At 39.9% G+C, this 21,017-nt stretch overlaps 1 protein-coding gene across 6 annotated transcripts; it reads right to left on the bottom strand.

Annotated features, from left to right (window-relative positions):
• Positions 1-157: 157 nt before the first annotated feature.
• LOC105388386 (protein timeless) lies at positions 158-20,878 on the bottom strand. 6 transcript variants are annotated; one of them, XM_048631892.1, is made up of 19 exons: positions 20,532-20,878; positions 14,301-14,404; positions 13,534-14,069; positions 13,105-13,258; positions 11,204-11,625; positions 10,784-10,900; positions 9,826-9,992; positions 9,108-9,468; positions 8,508-8,699; positions 8,143-8,243; positions 7,727-7,925; positions 6,897-7,111; positions 6,321-6,633; positions 5,769-5,937; positions 5,233-5,433; positions 4,796-4,982; positions 3,675-3,788; positions 2,745-2,867; positions 158-2,346 (listed from the first exon to the last, which is right to left on the bottom strand). In XM_048631892.1, exons 2-19 carry the CDS (start codon positions 14,398-14,400, stop codon positions 2,079-2,081), a joined length of 3,939 nt encoding a protein of 1,312 aa, XP_048487849.1. In that variant the 5' UTR covers positions 14,401-14,404; positions 20,532-20,878; the 3' UTR covers positions 158-2,078. The 6 variants fall into 6 exon arrangements, with proteins under 6 accessions (XP_048487849.1, XP_048487859.1, XP_048487841.1 ...); XM_048631902.1 differs by lacking the exon at positions 20,532-20,878 and adding an exon at positions 17,348-17,471; XM_048631884.1 differs by lacking the exon at positions 20,532-20,878 and adding an exon at positions 17,193-17,448.
• Positions 20,879-21,017: the final 139 nt, after the last annotated feature.

The raw sequence follows: 21,017 nt of genomic DNA, 5'->3' as shown, positions 1-21,017 counted from the left end.
GTTATTTTGGTACAATAGGTGAATCGCAGATAAATCCGAAAGAGTTAAATTTAAACTGAGTGAGTGAATGATGGTGCTTGGGGATTTCCACCAAAGTTGTTGCTAGATGTGTAACTAGGTAATAGATACTGTTGTTATTGAAATAAATTATAAAATCTTTTAACTAAAAATAAGTTTATTGTCTAACTCTACCCTTACTATTAGGAGGTAAAATATTGATCTTATATAAAATTAAAGTAAACGTTAACAAATTTTAAATTACTTATAAACTTTAAAATAAAAACTAAATAAAATATCCCCGATCAAAGATTTACTTACATAATGCGATAATTAGTCGGCGAAGGGGGTGCAGCGCGGGCACAAGTCGCTCGCGAGCACCTTTCTCTTTTTGATCAGGTTTCATAAAAGTGTAAATTGTAACAATATATTTTTGTAGAGAAAACATACTAAAGTACTTAATACACAAGTGAACCATTACGCTTTGTGCATTGTAACTGTATGTTGCATCAATAGAGTAGGTAGTTCCAAAGTGTGTGTCTATTTTGAAAACACGGCGAAACTCGGCATTTTTTATTATAATTTAATAGTAATTCATCTTTCAAGAGACAATCTTTGTATGTATCACATTTTCTTAAACATCTACTGAATCGTAAAAATTGTTTAATTTGTAATTTGTATAAAATAACCTTTATGAGTCGCCGTGTTCATATTTATTTAAAACTGAGTTAAATGACGTCATTATAATTAAAATATGGAAAAAAATACTTTTCAATATAACTATTTAAAATTAAAATAAGTGAGAAAACCCTAATAAGGTGTTTTACATTCGTAGGTACATTCATGAATTCCACGCCCGCCTACCGGGAGGGTAGGCAAATGCGGTGACTTCCATGAATATTAACTTAAACATAAATTTACTAAGACTATTTCACCATATCCTACAGAGAACGCTATTCCTGGCAAAACATTATCTGTGACTAACATTATAGATAGGAAGATACATCACGATACACACAACATATACATAGAGTAAACATAGGTATTAGATGTATATATAATAGGTATGTATCAGTGGGTCCCACACTGTAGGCTAGGAGGTGTAAAGATGTCGTATGCATCGTTGGGACTTGCCCCTACCATTCATATTGGTTATGTCACTTTAATTTAAATACAATACAATCTGAATCGGTATAAAAAATGTTGGAAAGTCCTCTCCTCTGACGCGAACTTATTATGGTTGCAGACCACAGTGATGCCATGCTTTAACTACTCTAACTGCAATGCAATAAAGTACAGGTTAGTGTGGTAATGCTCAGATAAGATAGCGATATTTAGGTCGCGGTGGAAGTACCTACATACGTTAACTGAATTACTTAGTAAATTTTAATTGAAGATAATGCACATTGATCTTGCTTTGCATAACTAGATGAAAATCATCAAGTCAGAATCACACCATAGCGTTTCCTTAGACAATGCAACAATACTAAAAGCTTTTAACCTAAATAATATAATTAAATTCGGGATTTACCGTGTATTCCGGGGAAAAAACGATTAGAGATCGTCGACTACATAAATTTACGCACATTAAACTGTACTGTAAATAGCAAATATTAAAATAGGTTTCTTATTTCCCGCCCAGTAACTCTGATAGTTCAAAATAATTGATGCTTACGGAAACAGGAAAATAATAGTTCGTCACAGACATATTTTTTAGTAAATTCAACTGGAAGTCGACAATCCATTTTGTGTATCCTTGTACATTGAGATGACTCAAATATAGCGGACATTATTGTAGATACTTACGGCTACATTTCGAGATATTTTAAGCTTTACAAAAAAAACTTTTTATATTTACCTACTAATACTTGGCAAAGACAAACGGAATATGTTTTTAGAGGAATAAGGCAGCAGCATTAGACGCCTATGGTAAGCAAGCATCACATCTTAAAACAAATAAATGCCTATAAGCAATGACAATTTATCTTAGTCTAATGGTCCTACTACATTCGAGTCATGAAGCATATGCAGGTTACAAGTTAAGTATCGCTAGTTGAATACAACAGATTAGTTAAGTGTGTTTAGAACATAGGGGATAGATGTACGCGCGGCCGTTTCCCGGCGCAGCAGTCACTGTCGGAGCGGGGGGAGGGGGGCGGGCGCGGCTCCAGCGGGGGGGGCATGGCGGCGCGGTCCGAGTCCACGGGCAGCGGCAGCGGCTCGAAGGTCTCCAGGTAGTCGTGGGGTAAGACCGGGGTCAGTAGCCGCGGCATCAGCTCGCAGATCTCGTCCTCGTCTGACACGTACATGCGCGTCAGGTTGGACGCCACGGAGGCCGTGTCGCAGACGCTGTTGGAGTAATAGTGTCGTTAAACGAAGCCCTAACGATATATCGTATAGCACAAGGAATCACGTAACTTTGTCATTGCGCAGAACACACTTATAGGTATTGGTACTACTTATTTGGCACCCCTTAAAGGTGCGGGTGGAATGTGTTTTGACTTTTGAGACATTTCACTCGAGCGACGCTATTGGTGGCTTATCATGCGTCCATAAATGCTACATTTAAGGTCCACCTCTGGGCGGAGCGGCTCCGGCAACACTGCAGCGACAGTACTTTTTTCGACCGAAGGGTCAAGTGAAAAGTTAGTGTCGCTGCGGTCATATAAAAGTCATTGTTGCCGCGCAAGTATCGCTCGACTCGGACATGTACCTTTAATGCCTCGAAGTGAATACTGTAATAATACCTGTCATCGTCGTCGTCCTGTCCGGGCGGCGGCGCCAGCACGGACTCCAGCAGCGCGGCGGGCGGCGGCGGCGCGGCCTCGCTCACGCGCGCGCTCACGTCCGACGGAATATCCGTACATCCGCTGCAACACGACTGATGGTTAGCTATTTGAACTTTGTATGTACTACCAGACGAGTTTACTTGCAGTCTGGGGCAGAGAAACCCACTGACACTGCTACCTGAGAAGGGTAGGGTCAGGTTTCTTTGCCCCACTGTACCTGGCTGACTAACTGACAAGACCAGATGTCATGTAAAGCTCGGGGGTACCCGACCTGACCTCTGGTTGTTGTTGGTGGCATGCCTAGTTAACTCGTCCGGGTTATAAGTACTTAATAGTAAAAACAACAACAAAACAATCTAGCCCAGTTAACAATCCAAAAATATGTGCGTTAATAGTTGCAATGTTAACACGGCGTACCGAGTACCCTATTTCACTGACACACCGGAGATAGAAAACGCGCTTGCATGTAACGGCTAGGTTAATATGCATCAATCATGTTGTCCAAGTGAAATAAGGCCAAACGGCTCATGCATACGACATTTACTAAATGAGCTCCGATTTGAGAACATAATATCCACGATTGCATAAGTGTACCAACAAATATAGGTGCAGCTGCGCTAATACCTAATCCATCGCAAAAGCAGCGACTGCATTGTGCGAATGGCGGATGTAGCGTGATAACAACAACTATACGTTAATTGTCACGAGACCTGATAAACATCATACAACGTCATCCGTAACATCATCCCTGCAAATCCATCACGACACATTTCACAATAATCCATCCAGGTCGGCTGTACCGAGCATCACACAAAGGCACACATTCATATCGACGGCAGTGCTGGAGATAATAAATAAGTTAAAGTAAATCAAGTTGGCGGTAGTTACTTTTTCATGCGAAGTGATATTTTAAGTTGTTGCGACCTCTGCACGATTTCTAACCAACATGTTTTATTCGTTTCGCCGGCGCTGGCTGCCTCGCCCTCGAAGGAAGCGCCAGGCCTGAAGCGACAGCATCACACACAATATTATTTATGTTACACAATCTCTAATCTGTACAGTAAATACAAAATAATTAAAAAATACAATGTATACATAGGAAAATATTAATATAAGGAGTGGCGATGGTACATGGCGTGGTCTATAGGAGTCTGGAAATATTTTACTAATACTTATTGGGTCTAGTATGAAATTTTGAACAGATGAAATATGATGAAGCCTACTGAAGTTATCGTATATCTGTCGCAGGCATCTGGTTTAATCTCCTGTTTGATTGAACCGCTAGCCCGTTCATTGGATGACGCTACCCAGTTGAATGACTAAAGAACAACTCGTCAAGTGGTTGACTGTAACGTCCAACGTCTTGACTGAACGTTATTCAGCGAAGTCGTTAAATGGGATATAGTATAGCAACTTTGTAATGTCTGGTTAGGATGAACATGACCAGACAAGAGTCAACAACAAGACTATGTTACAAAGCTCTCATCTCACAAATTAACTAAACAATAACAATAAACGTACCTTGATATTTTTGTTCATAATTATCCAGTTTCAGGACATTTTTTTCTTTGAAACTATCCGCCGGCGGTGAAATAATAGGTAAATCCATGTTGTAACACTATTTTAACATAAATAACGCACTTTAAAGCTAATTTATTTGCAAAAAATAACAATACAAGTGCTTTTTGTGTCAGCTGTTCGCTGTTAGACGCCATATTTGTTTTATTCACCACCTGACTGATTTTAAGTCCGCTAACTAGTTGAACGTTTTGTGACGCTTGTACAATCAACGTTCGGCCTAGTCATACAACTGAATAGCGTCATCCAATGAACGGGCTAGCGGTTCAATCAAACAGGAGATTAAACCAGATGCCTGCGACATATCCACAAACAAGAAACAAAGGAACAATGGATGTTTAACACCATAATAATAAATTATTATGTACAATGTAGTAGACGACATAATACATAATCAGAAACTAAATATTAATAGTATTTCGGCTACTTACATCGGGGTGTAATTGATCATGGTGGCAAGATGACTATCTTTTTGTATCTGGTAGAAATTCTCGGGCGATCCCATGTAAGTGTAATCTTTCCTGATGTAGTCGGCGGTCAGCGTGAAACTGTTCATGTACGGGGTGTTGGTGGGCACGGGCTCCGCTGATATATCCGTTTTGGAAAATTTCAGCTTGCCTAAAAAATATCAAGAAAGATATTAATAAATATATATTTTCATCGAGTTGGCAACGGCTGCTAATGCGGCGCGGCACTACCATAAATGTTGTAAACTCAACTGCGGCACTATGCGTGTGCATTGCACAATACCCATGGCTGTTGCAATACCGCGCAGCCAATTAGCTGTCCGTCACAGCTTAAAAAAACTAAATCCAATTTCCAGATCCAAAAAATACACCCAATATTCAGATCCAAAAGCTTCACTCACTCGTGTCAATGGGCAGTATCTTGCCGGCCACCTCGTACAAATAGTCGGCGGACCAGAAGTGCGGGATGCGGATGAACAGCTTGCCCGTGTCCACCGGCATGTGGAAGCCGAGCTTGTGCAGCAGCTGCAGGAACTTGAAGTCCTTGCAGATCATCACCTGCTCGTAGTTCCACGCCACCAGCGGCACTGACTTGTCTTGCACTGTCAAATTTAATAATGTTATAGAACTATGATAGAAAATAACTTATATTAGAGTTATAAATTCAATGAGTCAACTTTTTAATTCGCTGTATCAAGTGAGGACGGAAAAAACTCATTTTTAACTAAAAACTGTAAATTTATGGCTCTCACCAAACAAAGCTTTTGCTGAGTAAAACGATAATAAAAAATCGAACTCGACCTGTCAAAAGTTACATAAATGATTGGAACCCCATATAGCTACTGTATCACGACTCTACGAACGTGCGAAAGCATCGTTATTGCATCTCTGCAAAACATGGCCGTGGGCGCTGGTTCTAATGTATCATGAAACTCACAAAGACTGTGGTAAGAAACGGGCGATATCAGCGGCAGGTCGTCGTCCTTCTTCTTGAAGAGCCCGAACTTGTGCACCTTGCGGTCGCCGGGCGCCTGCGCGGCCTCCTCGTACGCCTTCAGAGACTTCTTGTCCAGGTAGATCTTCGCGTAGCACGTCTCCAGCAGCACCTGGGGAGGGTGGCGATTGGAATATTGTTGTTTGTATTGTACAGGGTGTTGCAGAAGTGGTATCAGTGAGCCGAAATAAATCTAAATATGTATTAATTGTATGACTAAAAATTCGTTACTAAAAAGTTTTTGTGAAGATTACACTTTTTTTTTTTTTCATCATCGCAAAGTTTTTTTTTGTTCGCTCGTTTTATAATTCCCCGTTTTGAATCACCTCCTATGGCTTGAAATAACCCTTTTCAATACCCTGTAAACTTGGTATATTTTCAAGTCCAGTCTGTTGTAGGCTTTGGTGCCGGCGTGTTTTGGTTGGTTAAGCTGTTTGCCGAGTTCTGTATAAATTTATAGAGGTAAAAAGTTAACAACAAAAAACAACAACATACCTGCTGCACCCACTGCAGCATCTTCCCGTTCCCGTCCTGGTACAACTGCTCACAAAGCTTCGCAATCTCAGAGTCTCTAGTCTCTTTATTCATCTGGTTGTTCTTAGTCGTTCTCCGGATTTCCACCTTCAGGAAACAGTCGTAGTCGGCCTTAGTGATGATGTTCTGTTTGAGCAGCTCTTGTATGACTGACTCGCGTCGCTTGCAGCTGCCTTCTTCCGCGTATATCTTGACGATGTCGGCTATCAGATCGGAGGACTCACAGCACTGCATGTAGTTCCATCTGAGCGAGCTCAGCTCCGCGTCTGTCCATCTGCAATTGGGTGTTTTGTAAGTAAAATATCCCGTAGCGTATTTATGAATAGTAAAATTTAATAGGTAGGTTAATTGTATATTTCTTATTGAAATATGAGATTAAATGGCAGCAATCCACGTAGATATTCATAAAAAGGTCTCTATAAACAATTAAGATATAATTATTATACCATTGTGTATAAATAAAGAATAGGTATTCTATCTATATATCTTTAGGTAGTTATGACCAATAAATAAGACTAAAATAAATAAAAGGCTAACTTCTCAGCGGCGTCGCCGGGCATGAGCGAGTCGTCGAAGTCCTCCTTCTTCATGTCGTCGAAGTCCACCTTGATGTCGGACGCGACGTGCGGCTTCGTGCTCTCGCTGTCGTCATCGAAATTCTCCGTATCCAGACGGAAGTTGTTCACCGCACGCAGCGACTGGGGCTTCTTTATAAACGTGTTGATGGCGTACTCGATCAAGTCCGACCAGTCCTTTAATTAAAAAGTAGAAAAGCGAGACTTAATTGCAACACTTTGTTGAGTTTCACGGCGAAATGGGAGTGTGACGCACTGTGTTTCGAGAGCATGTGACTCGGATTTGACGTCACGGTGTTTGCAATTGTTGGTGAATAGTTGAGGGAAGTGAAAGGGGATGGTGCGTTGTAGGGCTTCTCGACCATGCGTTGAGGTCATCAGTTTAGCAATAAGTACCGATTTAATTACTTAAGCCCTAGTCTAACACTGTTGTTATCTAGACGAAATTGAGGCTAACCTTTTATAAGTATTTTAAAATACGCCGAACAGTTTACTCTGGAAAGCATAGAACAAAGAGGACTCGGGCGATCATTCATACTCAATGCTGGAAATGGAAACCCTAAAATGCGACCTTAGTTATCCCGTGCGTGACAGACAAACAAACGCAAAAGTTTAGTAAAAAACAAACTCTATTCCCCTTATTCATTGAAAAGTTATAGAACGTTTTAGCTATTGAACTGTTTTGTCCCTCTGTCAAACAAACTGTTCTTTGACAAAGACGGACAAAACAGTCCAATAGCTAAAACGTCCTATAACTTGTCTATGAGTAAGAGGTTACGTCTATTCACTCACGTCACATATCTCGAACTCGGCCTTCCATATGGCGGTGAAGGTGGTGAGGATGCGCGGCTGGCACAGCGCGTACAGACTCTCCAGCTCGCCCGCCACGTGGTGCATCACCGTGAAGATGCAGTCGTTCACGAACTCGCCGTTCTTCGCGAAGTCTTCTAGCAGGATGCCGTACTGGTTCATCATCTCGGGGGTCGCGAATCTATGGAGGTGGTATACGCGTCAGATGTTAGGTCAATAGGGGCCCTAGCTACCGTACCTAGCCTAGGGTCTTGTACTACGTACTACGGGGTGCAATAAGGCGTAAAAATAAGTTTTCAGTAGCCTAATGTGAGAGGGTGTGTATATTTTTTCTGTCTCTATGTGTCTTGATCTAAATTCTGAATGACGTTTTTAGATAAATACATTTCAATACTTACTGCTTGAGATGAGTGACCATGTTGGTAGAGCCGGTGTAGTTGGGTGTTTTCAACACGCTGTCCACGAACATTAGCAAGATGTGGTTCGTCACGATGAGATCCTGGAAAAAATATGATATGATTGCATTGAAGTTAGGACAACTTTAAAATTACAATATAACGGTGTAACCATAAAAATTAAATACCTAAAGACCTGTATAAAAAAAGTCAAATCGGGTTAACCATACTTATTTGTTTACTATGCTTACTCATCCCCTTATTCATAGAAAGTTATAGTACAAAACAGTTCAATAGCTAAAACGTCCTCTAACCTTTCTATGAATAAGGGGGTCAGTAATTATTTATGAATACAATTATCCACTGACCTGCAAGTACTGCTTGGTGTGCAGGCTGGGGTTGTAGTGCCGCAGCAGCAGCACCATGAGCGTCTTGAGCTCGTCCAGCTCGCACACCTTCAGCTGCAGCTGCGCCAGCGTCTCTTCATTCTCGCTCGAGTATACCGACAGCTTCTTGTACACTTCTAGCGCTTGCACGAACTCCCTGATCGCTGTCACCACCTGGGGGGAAGGGTGGGTTAGGATTTTAAACCTTATGGCCTTACCACAAAAACTTAGAAAGTATTTAACAGATGTTTAGCGCTGTCAAACGCCTACAGAATCTGTCAAATTTCGTGTTAAACACTTGTTAAACAGTGTTTAAAGTTTTTTGTGGTAGCACAGTTAGTGGCGTTAGTTATATCTGCTATAATGAGTTTGGGATCTTTATCCTAGAGTGTTCTAGAAGTATTTTTTTCAAGTGCTCTATCACTGGGCCTCTTAATTTTGTAATTTGAATTTGACTAAATAAAATATGGGTCGCTGCCTAACGACCCTGGAAGCATCAATTGCCACAAAGAATGGGTTTACTATTAACGGATCAGAAAATACATAACAGCAAACATTACGTTCAAACGGTATAATGCTCACCAAATGCATTCTCCTGATGCACGGCTTCAGGTCGTTGCCGTCGAGCTTGATGGCGAGCGCGAACTGCTCGCACAAGTTCACTCCCTCAGCTGTCAAGTATGTTATTATATCGAACGACAGCACAGAGCATACATGCTCTAAGTCCAGCTCAATCTGTGACGCAAACTTCAGGAAGTACGTCACCAGCCAGAAGAAGTGTGACGTGTCGATTTCCAGGTCAAGATTGGTAATGATCTGAGTGTAGAGAGTGCGGACGAGAGAGTTGTACCCCTTGAGGAGGAAGTCGACTGTGAACTCTTTGAGGATGTTGGAGATGTCGTCGTCTGTGGGGATCTTGCGCGCGAGGCCTTGCACGTTTATGCTGTAACAATGAGGGCGGACTGTTAGCCTTGCAAACTTGTTTAGGTAGTTAGTTTTCTAGGAAAAGCTAATCATACTTAGAGGTTATAGCAACCTAAAAAGCCTAAAAAGAGTGATTCCGGTCTTTTTTTCTGATGAATAAAGGTTTTTGGAAATTGTTGAATAATATACTTAGTAGGTACCTTTTCCAAAAAAAATGCGAAAAATAATGTTTGTATGTACCTAGAAGTAAATATTTTTTTGCGGAATTTTCAAAGTCGTAGGACAAAAGTTATCCAGAATGACCATCTGACACCCGATCCACCCACTGCTTAAAATACGCTGTTTAACACTGGCCACCAGTAGAAAAAAAACTTACATAGTAGTCCGCGACCTCTTGACGATCTTCTTCCGCCGCTTGTCCTGCAGCGTGGTGCCGCAGCGCACCTTGGTGTTGGGCTTCTGCTTGGGGTTGTGCGGCTTCTGGTGCACCGGCTTCTGCGGCTCGTCCTCGTTGCTGGACGTCGACACCTCCTGTGTCTCCACCTGGTGAAAGTTAAGATGTTCTTTATTAGAATACAAAAACACGGAAAAATTACAAAAAACTTAATCTAACACCTTCATTATGTACAAATTACGGTCTCATAGCTTAATGCGATTTCTAAGGGATAAGATAAACCTGACCCCTCTCAGAAGCATTGTTAGTATGAGAGGGGGGTCAGGTTTCTCTGCACCTGACCGTACATATTCATGTTTACATATTTATTGCTACTATGTAGGTTTTACTTTTATTGCGACTCATAACTACTTATAGATACCTAAAAGGGAAGAAGATAAAGATCAGGAAAAACCTATGTAGATCAACTAAATCTGATCAAGAGCAAGGTTTGTACAAAGACATAAACTACATCGACAATAGAAGGAGAAGTATAGGTGTAACAATGGTTTTAAAGATATGTAGGTACCTTCGTTCATAAGTTCGTATTAATGTTAAATTAAAATATGCATGCGTTTTAATTATAGTTACTTGTGTCTTCCGATGTCCGATGATTACCTACACTTATTTTATTGATAAAGATTTTTTTAACGGCCTACTCAAACCGCAGTGTTATCCGCTATCGCTACCGGCATACCTCTGTTCCGCTACCCACACGGCAGTAGCGGACAACTCTGCGGTTCGAATAGTCCATAAATCAATGAATATGAATAGCCGGGTTTCCACCAAATAATCCATCGCGCCCCGATCACACGGTACAAGGAATTTTGTATGTACAAATACTTGGAACGCGCGATCGGAGCGTGACAGATCGTTCGGTGGAGATCCGGCTAATAATGACCTGCGTGCCGTATCCGCAGTCGGAGGCGGAGACGGACTTCTCCTCCTTGCTGGCGCTGCTCGGCTCGGCCATGCTCCGGTCCGACTGCACGTCCTCGCTCGACGACGACACTTTACTCTGCAAATTGTGCTCAGCTATAGAGACAACAAACTACGCCGGTCAAACGACTGGTTACTAGGTATACCAGTCGTTTGAACGACACTCGTTTACTTACTAAGTAATTTTTGCTTTAACATACACGTACATGTAGCAATTTACGCTGACTCGGCTGATATCAATTTACGTTGTGGTAATTTGAGTCACATAGAAACTGATACTTGGCGCATACGGTGATCATCAGGGCGGCTCTTAAAATCAAACTTGAGCATCTACTCTATAAAGCTGGATGGACAAGTAATGAAACATTAGTGGGTAACTCACATCATCATGTTTCCTCTTGGTGCCGGGGGAAGATTGTACGGTGGTGGTCTTGGCGGGCGGCTCTGACGCAGCCGCGGGGGGCGCGGGCGGCGTCGGCGGCGGCGCGGGGTCCGGCGGGGGCAGCGCGGCGGTGGCGGGCGGGGTCAGCACCGCGGGGTCGGCGGTGGAGACCGACATGGGGTCGTCGTCGGAGTCGGGCAGCGGCACCTCGGCGGGGTCGACCGGGGGCGGCGCGCCGTCGGCCGGCGGGGGCGCCGCGGGGCCCGCCACGCCCGCCTCGCCCGCCGCCGCCGGGTCGCGCCACTTGCCGTCCTCGGCGTTGGCCCCCTGGTTGCTCTTGGGGCCGTTGTCCGAGGAGTCAGACGTCGGGTCTGAAGTCAGCATCGGCGATGAATCTTCGCTACCTTTATTGAACGGGCAATCTGTTCTTTGTAATGAAAATATTTGAAACACTACAAATTATACCGCATGGAGTTCGTTTCGCTGTCGGTGTTGCAACCCATAAACAGATCGATTCGTTAGTTAGTGGTAAATAATACTTACTATGTACTGTTAAATACCTAAGTACCTCTAAACAACGTTACTTATGAGTTTTATAAAATGATGGAAGCTGTAGAAAGAAAGTTAAGCCCAGTGCGTAGGTCGCCGAAGTTTGTTCTTTGTAATTTTTTCAACTTCTCCTGCGTGACTAAAAGTTTGTGCACGAGTTAGCCGGGCACGTGAGCGACGCTGGATTAATAAAAATTAAACGTCCACTGACAATCAAACTTTTAACTCTACTTAGAAGTTCAGACAAGTTACCCTCAATAAAATGTGGAGCAAATATTCAATTCGAAGGTTTACTCAATAAATCATAGAACAACGTGGACTCAATAAATTGATTAAATTCTGTCTTAATTGAGGTTTGTTTTGCGAAAGCCTGGCTAGCAACTAGCAACCCAACGGGATCTCATTATGTTATGAGTATATATGTTAGCCATAGGTTAGCTAGTTAGAGGGCTATATCCAGCAGTGGAAGAATACGAGCTGCTGATGATTTTACCTAAGCATACATAGGTAGGTATTTTGTATTGTTATCTGAGTTGAAGTACATAGGTAATATTGTTTATATTTCCAGCAAAATTTGCAAACCTTGACATGATATTTTGTTTCTATCAATTATATTTTGTTAAGTTCAACTTGTAAAACGTATTGTTAAGCCTAAATGAAATGGAGCTCTAATCGGGCCAGGGGATTATCTATATAGATACAATATTTGGTATCTGGTGTCTCCCATACATAACTGAAAAAGCTTTTAAAGATGTTTTACAGCCTACAATATAAATAAATTAAATTTAGCAACGATGTTGCTCATGTCGAAAGGCCGTTGCCTTTCCCAACTTTCTTTAGCGCGTCATTTACCAACAGGCGACGTCACACAAAAAAATAAACACAAAACGTTTTTATGAAACGTGGCCGATCTTGTGCGTCAATAGTTGCGTAGGAAATACGAGGCTGGGGTAACAGGAGGAACGCTCTAGATTTACTAAAACGATATATGGAGGCTGTGGCTCTATGGACATCACGTTCAATGAAATGTTTACATTGGATTCATAAAAGATAATAAAAAATGCTGACTCAATATTGGCCATATAGTAGCGTATCTTGTGAGACGAATACACTGTATGTTATCGTCGACTCAGCGTTGTAAATAATATGAATAAATCTGCTGCTGGCTGAAAGAAACAAATCTACCTGCCTGCTTAAGTATTTCAGCTGTCTGAAATTTCGCTTACGTAAGTGTGGAAGCACACCATAGCTTAGCGGCGCCGTACCCCAAGCTTTCGCCTTGTAATTTACATAGGCGATGTCGGCAACAGCGTGCTTCCGCACTAGAGTGGCACTCGGCGGTGGGGGCTGACCTCTGTCCGGGGGCGAGGTGTTGCTCTCGTTGTCCTCGGAGGAGTCGGACTGCGACGCCTCCAGCCACACGTTGAGCAGCTTGGTGAGCGTGGTCACGTGCTGCTCCTTGTACAGCAGCGCCACCAGCTGCACCATCGTCACGGACCAGTGCGCCTGCAACAACCAGGCTGCTCACACACCGCGCTACACCACCCGGGTGAAGGCGCTAGCACACCAAAGCCTCGGACCTCATACGGCGACGCAATATCCAGCGCCCGTGAATCTTGATGATTCTTTTCATAATAAAAGTTATCTGATATCATAAAAATAATCATTAGGAATCACGGCTGCTAAGCAGTGTCATCGGGTCGGCGGTTTCGGTGTGTCGTGCAGTGAGCTACACACTTCATCTAACTAAAAACCTCACAACAACTTCCAATTTAGCTTACCGCTTCCGGAATAGTCATCAGTTTAATAAGTACTTTATCTATACTTTGACTAAAAAAGTTCCCGAGTATTCTGTTTTGCACGGTATGGTTGGTGGCGGCGCCCGCGTGCTCCTCGGGGATGTGCAGCACGTTGCGCAGCAGCAGCAGCGCGTTGGCGACGTTGCCGCTCTGCTCCGGCGTCAGCTTCACCGACTGCTCCAAGTCCACATTCTTCTTGAGAAAGTCCACGAGCACTTTGGGCACTCGGTGGTCGGTGAAGGCCGACTTGGTCGCGTCCAGCAGGTTGTTGATCTCGAAGATCGCGTGCCGGCCCACGTCCGTCCGGGATATCGCTTCCACCGAAAACAAACACTCGATCGGAATAGTCAGATTCACTAGGATTTTTATCAACAGTTCCACTGTCTTATCGTCTTTAGTTTCAATTATGAGCGGTATTATGTCTTTTTGAATGTTTTGTCCAAAACTAATACTTCGCCGATAGGTTCGAAGATATTTATCTTCCATCAAAATATTTTTTAAGATGTATTCCAGGGTCTCTGTAATAAAATTACATTTTATTAGTAGGTATACCTACTACTAATAATCCACCACCGTGCACCTGTAGCATTAGGTCGGGGATCTCTGAAGAATTCAAGAACTGTGGTTATCGGTAATACGTGCAATAACATTTAGATAGAATACCTACGATTTATTTGTACACCAAACAGAATAAGAAAATAAATAAGTTGAAACTTAATTAGGGTACAAAAAGCGGTCTCATCACTCACCATTGCAGTTCTCGTTGATGTGGTAGCCGTCGGCGGTGACGTAGCCGAGCTTGGCGAACGTGCTGTGCACCTGCGGGCTGCGCAGGATCCACTCCATCATGGTGCTGGAACAATACAAATGCAGTTAGTTAAATAGGTAATTAGGTACCCTAACTGTTGCAATTATTAAATTTAGCAACACAAAAGTTCATAGTAAACTGTTTCCTTCCGCCCCTCTTCTCAATAAACGTGCGAACGTGTAACAATACAGAATTGTGGTTTCATTCAGTAAATAGCAATTCCCGCAACGATCCAGCCTACAAATACACGCAGACCCAAGTCCGCACATGGTCCTTCGATCCGGCCCTTACTGGCCACCTAAGGGGTATGACACTCAAGACTTAAGACTAAGTACTAATACTAGGGAGTAGATTATATGATTTTCTAAAATGGATCCGACGAAGTAGTACGAGACGATGTACCTCTACTTTATTACATGTTAAAGATATGCCATCCCAACTTCTGGGAATACTAATGAAAAAAAAAAAAAATGAAAAATTTCTTTATTATACAATTGTTACAAATTTTATGATGCACTGCTTCTACATTAGGTTGCCCTGTGTCGTAGAAGACAATGTACATAATATTATTTTCTTTGTCGTCTTATAAATGGGAACGGAATGAACAACTAAAGTGATGATATGAAAAACGTGCAATAGGTATATTCGCCACTCATAATGATGATACTGTAAGGTATAAATATCGTATACGAGTAACTAAACACTTATTAATGATTATCTATTTTGTTGAAAATTACTTTTACAGCTTATACCTAGGTAGGTATATACGAAAACTTTTGATCGCCTCCTGCCTCAAGGTAAACTAGACTGTAGGTTATAGGTATTAGGAGGTAGGTTAGAGTAGGCTATCTGTTAAGACCCTTTATGTCGGAAACGCGTACTGTATATATTTATCGCCCCTTGAGGCAGTGAAAAGTAAACTTAAAAAGAAGATTTATGTCTCAAAAACGCCTATTTTCACCCTTGTATTCTTCTGTGGGGGTGTAAGTACTTACCTGCACCTGGATCTCAACCGTTGTGCATATCCATATCCCCAAGGTATAAAGTGCCTTCCTAAGCTTGGACCATTTCCCACCACGCTGGTCCACTGTTTCCTCACGATGTTTTCCTTCACCGTAAGAGCGATGGTATACATTGTACTTAAATTCAAAGAACTCATTGGTACATGCCAGTACCGGGATTCAAACCCGCATCTCTGGCGAGAGAAGCGGGCGCTTACCCGACTGAGCTACCACCGCTCTGATCTAAATATAAACATTCTATCAACATGAATTACCGAAAAGTAGAACAATGTAGGTAATTTGAAAAGTAGTGCCATCAAATACTATACAGATTGGGGGGAAACTATGAAAACTATATACACTCACGGCCAATGAAAAGGTTCCACTGAAAAAACACCAAATTACTCCTAAACGGAAAAGGCTAGCTTAATGACGGTTTCTGCAACATTGAAGTACATTTAACAGAGCATCAGGATATTAACAACTAAAAACGGTAATATTTTGATCAAATTTTAAATAAATTGTTTGAAAAAATCGGGGTTGTTTGGTATCGACATTTTGTGAGTGGACCTTTTTCATTGCCCGGGAATGTATTTTGCCATTTTATTACCAACCGCAAAATTTCTAACTTTGTTTTTTCATACTAGTACTATAAAAACAAAGTTATGTGCTAGCAGAAAATATTGGAGTAAGTACCTAGAAAGTTAATTTTTAATATGCACGGAACCCGTGTCCGACCTATGCGACTCGCAGGTTTTTTACTAATTTGGCAGAGTTAGTAATTAAACGATAATTAACGAATATTATTTGCAACTTTTTAGACTTTAGCAATAATATTGAAGGGCAGTATACCAAAGGTCCTAAACAAGCTTACGTTTTAAGTAAGTAGTACTTACTTAGCATGTAATTATCTAGACTGAAACTGAACAAGAGCCGTCATTAAAATATCACCCACACATCCCACACGGCAGGCCCCAGCCGAGTTGATTAGGTAAGACCTCTAACCACCTCTACCCTTACAAAACGTGACAAATTTTCCTAGAAACGTCACAGTCAACGACATACGTCGGTTACGTCCGTCGTTCAGAATCACCTACCTACCTAAGTGGAACCTTCCACTGTGGTTCCCATCTCCACTTAATAAATACTAGGGCGAGAAAGAATTATGAATGGATACCTACTGAATCGTTTATCTCTATTTAATAAGGACCTAATATACAATGTACAATAGCCTGCAGTACAATGCGTATTACATAAAATAAAAAAATTTTTTTTTCATATAATGTAGGTTAATGTTAATAAAAACAATGGAATTAAACCTAAAGACCATAGAAGTAAATTATCTTAACTAAAACAAAAGTAGGTTGAACCTTGTGTTAATCGCTTGCAAAACACTAGTCAAAATACCGACCAAGTGCGAGTTGGACTCGCACATGATTATGAAGGGTTCCTTACTACGAATAACAATATTCGCGGGTTCCAGCTCGCCTGTAGATAGTGCTATTTCAATATTTTTTTGCCAGCAAACATAAATTGTTTTTTTACAGTGATTGAAAAGCAAAGTAAAATTTACGGTACTTAGTTACTAATTTATTACATACTTAGAAAAACTAGGTACTTAGTACTAATAGGTGCATAAATGTAAGTTTGATGGTTTTATTTATAAGTACAGTAAATATAAGTACCTGAAAATCCTCTTTCACTGTTTTATTTTAGGTAACTGAGGAATGAATTCCTTATTCCATAACTGTGGACCATCACTAGCATTTTTAGCACAGAAACTTACTTTATTTATTGTTTTTATTGTTATTTAATGTTGTTATCAAACATACCTAATGAAATTGAAAGTCCAAATGCATTCCGCGCATTCACTAAGTATATAAAATTACTAATAGATCATTCACTTTCCCAAAACATAACGCACTAACAGAACAATCACAAAGGCTAGGTCTCGTAACAGGGCATCAAGTGTCAACAATGGGGGTACCTAGATTGTCATTGCAACGTGCCAGGCGAGGGCCTATACATTAGTCGACGGGGCTACACGTGAGCTTATGGATAACGTTGTCTGTGTACTAGCTATACTGTCGGTGTGTTGAGGTCGCGTGGAGCGGACACGTGCCTTGGGGCGCCGCGGAGTGACGTCACTCCCCCTTCCCCTCCCTCCACTGTTGACGTTACGTATCAACCGTTATTAAAGATTAAAATGTGACGTGACGTAGGCATCTTGAATCTCTTCTCTCTTAATTTTGGGTCTCTACCATCTGTTAATTTTCTGACGAAGTACTGCATTTTCGCACAACGTTCGTGAACGACAGTCTCCGACTCTGCGCGCACCGTGACAAATAGATAGCAATACATCTTAGTCGATCTTCTCGATAGAGAAGTGTTATGTTCTTCGCAATAGATGAACCTTTATTGTATTTGAGATTTTGTTTTATTTCTTTGAGGCAAAATTTTATACTTACAAAAAACCAAAAATTAAAAACTACCCAGCTATTTTATATTTGTTATTCGACTTAATTTAGACACAATTCCTCAATATAGTTTTAATATTTCAACTTTATTGAGGATTTCTTTTTAAAAGGTGCAAAAAAAAAGTTAGAATAAAAAAGAATTTATCTAAAAGAAATGGGCACTACAGCTTAAAATCATAGTCGACTTATAAAGCTTTCAAATAAGATATTTCAATCTCAAATTGATTCAGGTATTACATGTACTAGTTATTATTCTGTGGTATTACCAAGATATGGCTAAAACAACCAGCATAAGCGGACAAAATTTAATACGGGAAATAATAGTAAGGTGCAGGTGGGTTATTCCGAATTTCGGATAATTCCGATTTTTGCCGATTTTTTCCAAACGCAGCCATACTTTGAACCGTGGAACCATTCACCTTGATGGCAATTAATATTATTATTATTTTTGTAGTGTGTTGTTCTATTATTATATATTATAAAACGTAAATTAGTAAAAAAGCTAATTTCCGCATTTTTGAATTTTCGGAATTACCCGAACATCGGTAATTAATAAATCAGTTAAGTTATTTAACTGATTGTTTTTTCATGCAAAAGATTGTCGTTTTTGTTCACTACATTCGAAATTTAAAAACACTAGCTCATTTTTTTATTTTCCGGAATTAGCCGACTAGGGTAATTCCGACTGTTGGAACATTTTATTAAGAAATTCTGTGGATCGGGTAATTCCGAATTATAAATATCATATATAAATGTGTATACTTAAGTACTTCTGGGCAGTTGTAGGCAATATTTCGAAATAAGTTTTTGCGAGGTTATAGCTGATCAAAAAATACATTATGGTCCTTTAGCTTAAATGACCTAAAACTCATTTTAAATCTCATTCGGAATAACCCGCATTTAAAACAACCAGCATAAGCGGACAAAATTTTAAACGGGAAATAATAGTAAGGTGTATGTGGGTTATTCCGAATTTCGGATAATTCCGATTTTTGCCGATTTTTTCCAAACGCAGCCATACTTTGAACCGTGGAACCATTCACCTTGATGGCAATTAATATTATTATTATTTTTGTAGTGTGTTGTTCTATTATTATATATTATAAAACGTAAATTAGTAAAAAAGCTAATTTCCGCATTTATGAATTTTCGGAATTACCTGAACATCGGTAATTAATAAATCAGTTAAGTTATTAATTAACTGATTGTTTTTTCATCCAAAAGATTGTCGTTTTTGTTCACTACATTCGAAATTTAAAAACACTAGCTCATTTTTTTTATTTTCCGGAATTAGCCGACTAGGGTAATTCCGACTGTTGGAACATTTTATTAAGAAATTCTGTGGATCGGGTAATTCCGAATTATAAATATCATATATAAATGTGTATACTTAAGTACTTCTGGGCAGTTGTAGGCAATATTTCGAAATAAGTTTTTGCGAGGTTATAGCTGATCAAAAAATACATTATGGCCCTTTAGCTTAAATGACCTAAAACTCATTTTAAATCTCATTCGGAATAACCCGCATTTAATCGGAATTAACCTCGTGCAAAGAAAAAAATATCAACTTTTGAAACTAAAATATTTACGTATTCCGTGGGTATTTAGAGAAGTTTGTTAAACGGACTTTTAGGTAGTATTTTAGGAATGGTGAAAATAAAAATGCAACATTAAAAAAATATATCATCTAACATTTTTTGGGTACTACAGCTTAAAAATATACTAACTTTTAAGTGTTCTAATAATAAATTTAAATTATAAAAATGATATTTAATTAGGTATGGGTAATTAGCTCTGCCACTGAATTTCCATGCTGCTAATATATTTAATTATTTTCATGTTTTTGTTCAAAGCATCCACATTATGTAATGACAGTGCTCACTAGTGCAATAGGTATTTACAATAGGTGTTTACTTCACCATGTATTTGTGCATTTAATACACCTACACTCAATACCTACATTTATTGATCCACCATGAAATTGATTCTTATTGGTTTATTTGAATTTCCAAAAAACTCACAAAATGTTGGTCAGTCACTACCAGAAACCTCCTTTTGGGGGTCCTCCAGGATACTATATTTTGACTAAAGTAAGACAGAAGAGAAGAATGTTTTTGTTTTCAGATAAGTTGCTTAATTTTTTCTTTCCAAAAAGAGACATCTATTTATCCAAAATGTCTGTGTTAAATATGTTATGTTCAATGTTAAAATATAATGTCTCAATGGTAATTTGTACTCTATAATAAAAGTTATACTATAACTGTCTATAACCAACTCCGTTGGTAATACTAAATTGACCAGGAATTGATAAGGCTACATCTGGCAATCCTAACAGGAGCAGAGTAAATTACTTATTTAACCAAGTCACATCCAGAAAAAAATGGATGGGTCTCTGGGATGTAAGTGGTTAAAAATAATTAGTTAAGGGAGAATAAAGTTTCAATTTATCATTTGGTACTATTGAATATTTCATTGTATTAATTGAGGGTTTGATATTGGGTGCAATACACATCCCAGTGACCCATTGGTAAACCAGACACAATAGATATTTAATTGTCTCTGATTTAGCATGTTATAACATTGTGTAGTTCATAGTACACCTAATGTATACTTTTTGTATCGCAGTAGCTATGTATAATTCGACCTAATCTATCATAGAAGTATGAATTTTGATTTGTGAGTATGGTTACTTACCTTGAGCTGCAAGTCTATATTTTTAAGAATCCAATAAACACATCACCACAATAATTTTGAAATATTTTTTCAGTAATAATTTTAAACACTGAGAAATACTAAAGTTTAACTTTTTTTACGAAAACCTCGATTCATAAGAACGAAAAGTAATCAACACAAAACAATTTTAAGCAACATTACGTTGCAGTGCCAGAATCGAAACTTTTCAATGACCGAAAGTAACTTAAGCACCAATATCACGACTGAACCAACTGAAATGATAATCGAAACGAAACTGAACTCCTGAAACTGAAAATACAGTAATGAAAAGCCTCAAAATATTTTGCTTTACATTCTTCAGTCAGCTGTCAGAGTGTCAGATCAAATTGACATTTGACATTAACAAGAAGATTAAGATCACACAGATTACATTTTTGTCTTCTGTCAGAGTGACATTGGTCTGACAGACGGCAGACAGCGCAAGCCGCGCAAGCACATGGTCCTTGT

This window comes from Plutella xylostella, chromosome 4, assembly GCF_932276165.1.
Source record: "Plutella xylostella chromosome 4, ilPluXylo3.1, whole genome shotgun sequence".
Taxonomy (NCBI): Eukaryota; Metazoa; Arthropoda; class Insecta; order Lepidoptera; family Plutellidae; genus Plutella; species Plutella xylostella.
This window is presented reverse-complemented; position numbering and strand designations above follow the sequence as displayed.

Excerpts from the sequence above, each read along its gene's own strand:
- LOC105388386 (XM_048631892.1), bottom strand. The coding sequence starts at position 14,400 with ATGATGGAGTGGATCCTGCGCAGCCCGCAGGTGCACAGCACGTTCGCC. Across the intron at positions 9,469-9,825 it reads AAGAGGTCGCGGACTACTAT|CATAAACGTGCAAGGCCTCG; the intron begins GTAAGTTTTTTT and ends TCATTGTTACAG. Across the intron at positions 5,434-5,768 it reads CGTTTCTTACCACAGTCTTT|TGCAAGACAAGTCAGTGCCG; the intron begins GTGAGTTTCATG and ends TAAATTTGACAG.